This window comes from Propithecus coquereli, unplaced genomic scaffold (genome assembly GCF_000956105.1).
Source record: "Propithecus coquereli isolate 6110/MARCELLA unplaced genomic scaffold, Pcoq_1.0 Scaffold442, whole genome shotgun sequence".
NCBI classification, from domain to species: domain Eukaryota; kingdom Metazoa; phylum Chordata; class Mammalia; order Primates; family Indriidae; genus Propithecus; species Propithecus coquereli.
The window spans coordinates 1,642,541-1,651,484 of record NW_012150197.1 but is presented as its reverse complement, the minus strand read 5'-3'; the positions used below and the strand labels follow the sequence as shown (position 1 = coordinate 1,651,484).

At 56.5% G+C, this 8,944-nt stretch overlaps 1 protein-coding gene across 1 annotated transcript in view; it reads left to right on the top strand.

Moving 5' to 3' along the window:
• The window catches only part of MTG2 (mitochondrial ribosome-associated GTPase 2), a 10,293-nt gene extending 2,435 nt beyond the window's left edge, over positions 1-7,858 (top strand). Inside the window, exons 2-7 of the mRNA XM_012654557.1 lie at positions 2,631-2,840; positions 4,402-4,549; positions 5,141-5,256; positions 5,894-6,112; positions 6,378-6,516; positions 7,317-7,858. Of these exons, the coding sequence (XP_012510011.1) occupies positions 2,637-2,840; positions 4,402-4,549; positions 5,141-5,256; positions 5,894-6,112; positions 6,378-6,516; positions 7,317-7,711 (1,221 nt within the window). The 5' untranslated portion in view covers positions 2,631-2,636 and the 3' untranslated portion in view covers positions 7,712-7,858. The remainder of the gene's footprint in view (positions 1-2,630; positions 2,841-4,401; positions 4,550-5,140; positions 5,257-5,893; positions 6,113-6,377; positions 6,517-7,316) is intronic.
• The last annotated feature ends 1,086 nt before the right edge of the window (positions 7,859-8,944 follow it).

Sequence of the window (8,944 nt, the reverse complement as noted above, 5' to 3'; positions counted from 1 at the left end):
GGATCCTGGAACGGAGAAGGGACGTTAATGGAGAAACCGGTGAAACCCAGACCCCCTCTGGGGTTTAGTTAATAGCAACAGACCAGCGATGGCTTCTAGTTTTGACAAATGTGCCATGGTCACGTCAGGTGCTGCCGCGAGGACAACACGGGTAGAAGTCTGTGCAAATACCTTTGCAACTTGTCTGCAAATCTAAAATCATCCCAAAACAAAAGGTTATTTAAAATACATCGACAAGAAGGGTAACAAGAAGAGGGTGTCCCCATGGAGTGGTGGCCCAGCATGGGGAGAGGAGGACACTGGAGGGGAGGGTGGTGGGGGCGAGGGTGGGGTTCGGCGGGTGCTGAGCAAACAGAGGCGAGGAGGAGAATGGAGGCAGGACCCTTACGGTCAGAGAATGGAGCTGCACGGGCAGAAAAAGAAGATTGGATGACCCTGTAGGTTGAATTGGAAGCTAGGACGTTCTGTAGACAGCTGGCCTGTACCCTTCCTGGTGTCAAGGTCACGAGAGTCAGGAGCGTTCCATCCTGAAGGAGACTGAGGCAGTGTGACAGCTGACCACAGCGTATGACACGCACATGGACCCTCCTGCTGGGAAAGTCACTGCGGGGACAGCCCACTTGGGGGGCCTGAGCAGTGGCTGGCAGTGGTGGACCACTGCTCGTGGCCTGGCTTCGATGATGCCCCTGGTTCTGTAGGGAACACCCTTGTCTCGGGGGGGGGCACACGGGGAAGTGTCCAGGTGAGGGGTGTCAGGTTGGCGACTTACTCTCACACGATTCAGGATAAAAGTTCTCTGTATCATTCTGACTTTTCTGTAACTCTGATCGCTTCAGAATTAAAAGCAAGACGATCGAGTGCCTCACTAAGGGAGTGACCGCCACAAAGGAAGTGTCTCCTCCTCGGAGCGGGGGTGTGGGAGGGAGGGGCCGTGAAGGACTGGTGTGTCCCACGCTTGCTGGCTCTGTGGTGATTTTTAAACAGTGCACATACATTGTATCCCCTTCTGTGTGTATATATGTCATACCTAAAAATGAAGGGCTCTGTGAGTTTTCTCGTATGTGGGGTACACAGAACAGGGCCATCCGAGAGCGGGGGCGTCTGTCCTGGCGAAGGAGGAGGGGCTGTCCTTTTCTGGAGCGTGGGGTCGGCGTCCTCCTCACTTACCGCAGCACCTGCAAGACACGCAGCTGTCAGGAGCTGTTCACTGAGCGGGTGATGGCGTAAGGAGGCTCCATTAGCGACGAGTCACTCGGACTCCCTGAGCACGCACGTGCGCCACCACCGCTGCTGCTGCTGGGGTCTGTCTCTACCCACGCCACACGTCTGACCCACGTGTGTGGCTTTCGGCACCAAGCCAGTCCTCTGTGGACACCAGTTCAACTCTGACCCTACCTGCAGTTACCGCAGCCCCGCGGGTTGAGGGCTCAGCCACACAGACGCCAGTTTCAGGTGCCAGTCGCAAGCCGGGTCCCCAGGGCACCACACTTCTGTCCGACTTGGCTGCAAATCGGGGCACCTGTAGCCCCCTCCTCAGTTTCGTAGTTTGCTGTAAGGGAACTCAGGAAGACACTTGATCGACGTTTCCCGGTCCGTTAGAAAGGGTGTTACGAAGGATACAGATGAGCGGCCGGATGTAGGGGTGCAGGGGCGAGCCCAGAGGGACCCGCGTGCAGGAGTGTCTGTCCCGGGGGAACCAGGCAGACCACCCTCCCGGCACAGGGCGTTCACCGCCCGGAAGCTCTCCAGACCTCGCGGCCTGCGGATTCCGGTGACCAACACGGCTCCTCGCCACGGCCTGGTCTCTCTGGTGACCAGCCCCCTATCTAGGACCCACCAAGAGTCACCTCATCAGAACAGAAGACTCTCCTGTCATCCAGGAAACTCCCAGGGATTCGGGAGCCCCGTGTCACGTGCTCCTATCACCCCGTCACTCAGGAAATTCCAGGGGTTCTGAGAGCTGTGTGTCAGGGCTGGGGCAGAGACCCGGTTCTGTTTCTCGTGAGACCACAGTACGACAGCCAGGCGCCGCCGTGCGCGTCCGTGTGAGCCGGCGCAGCCATCCTCACCCAGCCGCGTCCGGTGACGGTGGGCAGACCGCGGCAGCGCAGGAGCGCGGCCTTCCCCGGGTCTCGCTGAGATGAGCGGGAAAGGTGGCGGTTTGTTTCCCGCTGCCGTGCGCCACGTTTGATGTTCTTGTTTTCCAGTTCAGTGGCTTTAAAACCACACAGGATAACATAGTTACATTTGGTAAATATTATTATTTTCAAGAAATTTTGACTTGAAGTTACCGATTTCCTTTTTAATATTTTCCCTGAGCAGATCCTTCACATTCCATCGGGGTGAGTATTCAGTGTTGCAGGAGATTTAATGTTTTAAGTCCTTTGCACACAAATCCAAATCTTGCCCCCCGGCGGCAGACAGGCTGGCAGGCGGGGACGCAGCCTGCTGCAGGGTCGCCAGTGGTGAATGGCGCAAGAAAGTGGGTCCATCAGTTCACTTGTCCGCTTCAAAAACCCACGTCGAGATTCTCTGTGTGCCAGCCGCTTTGCTTTAGTCTCCGTTTGGTGTTCAGGTTTAGACTGAGCTACAAATAAGTAAACTCGTTTTGCAAATTTGATTCTTTTTAGGGGGCCATGATACTTTCAAGGCTGTTCTCAGCAAGACCGCGGACCGTGTTTGAGGGCACGGGGCGCCAGCTTCCCGCCGCCCTGGCTGGCCTCACGCCCGGCTGGTGCCTTCCGAGGCAGGCTGCTCCCAGGCTGCTGTCGGTGGGCCGCGCAGACCACGCCAAGCATCAGGAGCCCCCCAGAAAGAAGCTGCTCTCCGAGAAAAAGCTGGTGAGACTCTCAGCTTAGGGCAGCCGCCGCAGTTTCCTCCTTGGAGGACACGGGGCGTGGTGGTTTCTCCTCAGTCGTCTCCGTGGGTCCCATGGCTGGTGCGCAGGGCGTGGGAGGCACAGCAAGGCCTGCGCGGTGCTGTACTTTATGGAATACAGCGACGGGATGGTCCCCCAAGGGCGGGGCGGCGGGCGGTGTTTTGTCCCGCAGGCGGGGTGGGGCGCGGTGCTGCTCGCTGCAGGCGGGGTGGGGCGCGGTGCTGCTTGCCTCGTCACTGGCCTGTGTCTTCTGTGCGAGTCATGCACGTCCTTCACAGGGACCTGCGTTTCCTGACTGAGAACATCTAGGGGGGAGTGAGCCTCTCGTAGTTCTCTAAGCCCCACACGCTGTTCTTGTCCTGTTTACCAAAACCTATGTAAGATGTGAACGGTCTTTGAATAAATGCAAGAAAGTACGTGTTCACGACCCAGGTCCTTTCCTCCCGCACGGAGGGGCTCCCGATAGCAAACAGCGGTGCTCCTGGCGGGAACCCGCCCGGCAGGACGTGCACTCAATGGCCAGAGTTCCACGTGGCCTCGTCTCTTCCCCCACACATAGAAAGTGATTCCAGTTCTCTCTCCCATGCAGCACTCAACAGTCGTGCTCTTTTTCCTGGCAGGTGGATTTTGATTGTGTTGGCAAGTAACGCAATTACACATTGAGTTTTAGAAATAGTAATTCATAGTTTTTCCACGTGGTGGTGCCATAGAATCTTAAAATATTCGTGTATTTTCTTTAAAAAAAAAAAAAAAATGCATCCGTGGAGTGGAGTGTCGAATGGAAATGGAGGTGCATGGGTGCCTGCAGGGGCGGGGCACGTCCACCTGCGCAGGTGTGCGGAAGGCAGGCGGCCCGCGGAGGGTGCAGTGAGGACCCTGCGCCCTGGGGCCTCGGGCAGCTGGCTTCTCACAGCAGGAGCCGACATGTGTCAACCTAGTTAGTCCCCATTCTTTAGCCGGAGTGTGCCTACCTTAGGGACCTGAAGAAAGACTTTCTCTCAAATAAGGAGCTGTGTTTGTAGCACTACATTTTAAAAATAAGCCCTGTCTCAGTCTGGCCATAGAAAGCACTCTTTCTTCAGAGTCGAAAGCCTGGTAGTTGTCCAGGAAGGACTTCAACTTCTCTCGTTCCCTGTCGCATCCTAAGGAGCTAAAACTTCCCATTAGTAAAAACCTGTGAGTACTGTGTCTCTATGTGGGAAAAACAGGTGGAAAGACATTTTATTTAAGACACATTTTCTAAACAAGGTCTGTTTTCTTTAAGTTAGAGATGCCGAGTTCATTTCCGAAGTGTGTATTCCGTCCTGACCACCCTTTGTTACCGATTTACCTTGCTGCGAATACGAGTGACTTGTACGAACTGTTCTTTTGTCTTTGCATTTTAGGGGAGATTAGCAATATGAATACGTTAACATCTAATTTTAATGGGTATCGTAGAAAAGGCACATTGCAAATGGACGTTGGGTCTCTTGAAAGGATTTCAGAGAGTCCGCAATGACGTGGGCCTGCTGTGCTCTCTGTAGAAAAGGCACTTTGTAGACCATCGGAGAGTGCTCGTGCGCGGGGGAAACGGAGGCGCTGGGGCGAGCTGCTTCCACAGCGAGCCCCGGAAGGAGTTCGGAGGCCCGGACGGTGGGGATGGAGGCGACGGCGGCCACGTCATCTTGAGAGGCAGGTGCCGGACGGCGCGGGGAGGGGCATGGCGGCCGCTGGGCCTGCGGTGGGAAGGTCCACCTCCCCATCCTAACATGCATGCGAATTAAAAACTTGACGTGTGGACATCGTTTTTATAAATTCTGTGCTGTTCATACTTAAACAGTGCACCGAAAAAGCAACTTTGCGCATGTTTTGTTTTTTGAATTGCGGGAGCACTAACGTGATAGTGCATGTCGAAGCATAGAGTCTGCTCCTCTCCCGCGAATGCCGGGAGGGTGTCGGTTCTGCTCAGCGCACGGTTAGCACAAATGCCCGGTAAGCTGGGAGCAGAGCAGTCACAACGTAATAAAGTGTAGCTGTTTTTCAAATTGATGATGGCGTCATGAGTAATTTTAAGTTTTCAGAAATGGTAGTATTTTTTGAAGGAAAAAAAGACTTTAGCTTTTTTATAAAAATCATGTCGATGGTTTCATAACCTTTGTTACAACTTCATGCCATGTTTCCATACATGTTTTTTAAGGTTCTTAGACTGGACAAAAAAGCATTAGCAATTGACCGTGATTGTTTTAACACAAAGGAACGTGAAGGTTCTTGCTCTGACTTTAGTTGACCAGCAGGTCAAGTCTCTGTCGTCGGTCCTGTCCCAGTACCAGGGTTTCCATGGGGAAGACGGCGGCAGGAAGAACTGCTTTGGGCGAGGCGGAGCTGTCCTCTACATCCGGGTAAGCCACAGCCGCCGGGGCCGGCTCTGTCCCCTTTGCTGCAGATCATCCAGCTCCCGGGCCGGGGTGTGACCCAGAGGGGCCCTATAGCCTGCTGGGCACAGCCAGGAAGCAGCACAGCAGGCGGGAGCAGGCGGGGAGCAGTCCCGTCCCCGAGCACACGCCCAGACGGGCTTCTGTGCCAGTATCAGGCCACATGCACGTGGCCTAGCGGAAACACCATAAAATAATTATTTTTAAAGAAGAGGAACCCGCGGAGCACTCTGTTCCCCGGGAGCTGCTCTTCTGACTGCGGGCAGCCCCGCGGCATCTTCGTGAGCTGAGTGTACCCTTCTCTTAGGTCAGCTGTTTTTCTGGGTGCTTCGGTTTACCCTGGTGTTTCAGAAACACTGTTGAAAAAGCCATTTATGCGTTTGAGGGGTGTGTACCCAGTCCCATGAAATCCCCTGAGGCCTCGGACCTTTTCTTTGCAGCTGGGAAGGGCAGAGGCCCTGCTGCCCTGTCCGCCTCCCTGTTCCAAAGTGGGGCCGCACCGAGGCACAACGCGCTTCCCTCTCTCAGCCTTCGCTAAGGAGCGAGCTAAAATGGTCTCCTCACCGCTCGCGAAACTTAGCCCGATGAATGCCTGCTTCTTCAGGTCCCCGTGGGCACGTTGGTGAAGGAGGGAGATGACGTCGTGGCAGACCTGTCTCGCCCGGGCGACGAGTACATCGCGGCGCTGGGGGGTGCGGGGGGAAAAGGCAACCGCTTCTTCCTGGCCAACGACAACCGCGCCCCCGTGACTTGTACCCCCGGACAGCTGGGTCAGGAGCGAGTTCTCTACCTGGAGCTCAAGACTGTGGCCCACGCTGGCATGGTAGGTGTCCCCCACCACTGGCATCTGTGTCCACACTGAACTGCAGAAGATCCGCTGTCCCTGAGGAGGGACGTCTGGTGGCCTGGGAGAGAGCACAGCTTCGCAGCTCGGGGTTCTCCGCAGTGACTGCTAGCTTGCGCGTGCGCCCTCAGTACGGAATTCCGTCCCCAGTATGGAATTCTCCCTCTGATCGTGGTTAGTGACGACTCTGCAGTTCGGAAGCTGCTTCCGTAGAATCACGTGACCGTGTTCGCTGTTCTTCCAGGTCGGATTCCCCAATGCCGGGAAGTCCTCGCTCCTCCGAGCCATTTCGAATGCGCGACCCGCCGTGGCTGCCTACCCGTTCACCACCTTAAATCCCCACGTCGGGATCGTCCACTACGAAGGCCACCAGCAAATTGCAGGTAGAACCTCCAAAATTCTCTGCAAAGGTCAAGTTTAAATGATGTAATTCATAAAAGTAATTATGTGACTCTTCGGTTTTGCTTCCCATGTAGAACGCAGCATTTTCTGATTTGAACAGCGTCAGCGAACCTGTTCTCTGTCAAAGTCAGGGTCCCACCCCTGCCCCAGGGTCTGTTAGCTACGGTTCAGGAACCGAGTTTGAATTTCTGACGAGGCCTTGTCCCTGTTCCCTGCACTTGGTCTTGCCTCCGGCCCGGGGACTGGGCAGCACCAGTCACGTCGACGACATGTGATGTAGCTTTCCTTGTACCATTCGAGAGAATGAAACTTTTTCCAGAAGATAATGTACCCATTAAAAATAGCGAGCCTGCTGGCGAGGTTATTTGTGTAGCACTTTGTGTTTGCAAAGTGCTCTGTGGTAATTTCTATCTGTAATCAAATTATTAAGAGAGTACAGGAAGCCGTTTTCCCTTTTTTTGAATCATTTTTAAAGCCAGAAAGATAGGGGTGTGTTAAATGTTCGTTATTAGACTGATCCATCATCATGCCTGTCACCCAAATACTTCAAAGAATTTTTCAAAACTGAAAGCTGAAATTTCTCGATGTCAGTCGGCCCAATGACTCACCAGGGTGGTGGATCAAACAGCTTCAGTTCCAGGCCGTCCTTGGAAGGAAGGTGTTAGACCTCGGGAAACCCGGCCTCCGAGGTGGGCTCCAGGTCTCCCCTTCCAGACTCGAGGTCCAAGGGGCATTGCCGGGCAGGCGGGGTCGTGACGCCGTGCGCTCTGTCTCCCGGCAGTGGCGGACATCCCCGGCATCATCCGAGGCGCCCACCAGAACAGGGGCCTGGGGTTCGCCTTCCTCAGACACATAGAGCGCTGCCGGTTTCTGCTGTTCGTCGTGGACCTCACCCTGCCAGAGCCGTGGACGCAGGTTGAGGATTTAAAATACGAACTGGAGAAGTACGAGGAAGGCCTGTCCGAGAGGCCCCACGTAGTCGTTGCAAACAAGATCGACCTCCCGCAGGCCCGAGCCAGCCTGCCCCTGCTGCAGGAGCGCCTGGGCCAGGAGGCCATTGCGCTGTCGGCGGTGACCGGGGAGAACCTGGAGCAGCTGCTGCTGCGCCTGAAGGTGCTGCACGACGCCGACGCGGAGGCCGAGCTGCGGCAGGGCCGCCAGCCGCTCCGGTGGTAGCTGAGGCACCGCCGTCGCCGCCCCCCAAGGACCGGGGGCGCAAGGTGTGGGTCATGTGTCCAGGAAAGGCAGAGCGGCCTCCAGGCCCCACATGAGCAAACCTGGGTGTGAACTGTCAGTGGCTTTGAGGGTGTAAGAGAAAGTGCTTTGTAAACATTTGAGTGTCCATATGCTTCTGGCTCCTGCGTCACCTTGGGGGCCCCCATCAGGGGCCCCCTACCCTCTGGCCTGGGATTCCCTTGGGTGGTGGAACATTCCGTGCCCCTGACTCCCAGCCGGCGCACCCCTTGTTTTGCACAGCTGTCAGCTGCTGGCTGATTTGCTGAGGTCGACGCATGTGTGCAAATGAACACCCCTAAGCAGGGCCAGCACTGCTGCTGACGGCTACTGCTTGCGGGGCTCCCCGGTGGCCCGACAGAAGGGCGTGGCCAGAGCCTGGGGCCGGAGTGTAGATCCTCAGCACTGTGGCCTCACTTTGCCATGGCTGCTGCAGAGGTCGACCTCTGGGTTCCACAGTGGGATTGGATCCGCCCGGCTACCCAGCACCCCACCGTGCAGCAAGGCCCAGCCAGTGTCCTAGGGATGCTCCCTGCTGCGTGAGGGGCCCTGAGGACAGGAAGCATTTCCATGCCAGAGCAGCAGCAGGTGCGGCTCTGTGCCTTCCTCAGACGTCAGCCATCGGAGGAGAGCAGGAAGGGCCGGCTCCTTCCTGCTCTCAGAGCGCCGGACTGCGCCAGCCGCATGCCAAGAAGCCTGGCGGCTTCACGACTGAACGCACCCAGCATCTGCCCGGCTGCGCCGTTCCTGGCTCAGCTTCAGCGTGCAGAAGCGAGATGTTAACTGGAGGGGCGTGGGCCCCAAAACTGTCAGCGGTATTCCCAACAGGTGGCTGTAGCGCGCACAGGTGTGGTGAGAAAATGGCAGGAGACTCGTGCCCGAGAACGCGGGGCTGCAGCTCCACTCGGCTCCCTTGGCTTGTAATGTGAAGAGAACCCTCGGCCGGGGCCAGGTGGTTACCAAGCATCGCCTGATCTTGTGGGGAGTCCAGCCTTCTTCCTGAGGCTGGACAGCAGCCCCAGGAGTCGTGCCGCTGTCGACGTGGGTGAAGTCTCTGCAGTAAGAATCGGCTGCATCCGAGCCCGTCCACGCCACGCCGGCGTCTTCCCTGGCTGCAACAGGCCGGGCGAGGACCGCTCGGCAGCTGGAGGCACCACGCGTCCCTGGGGGCCTTTA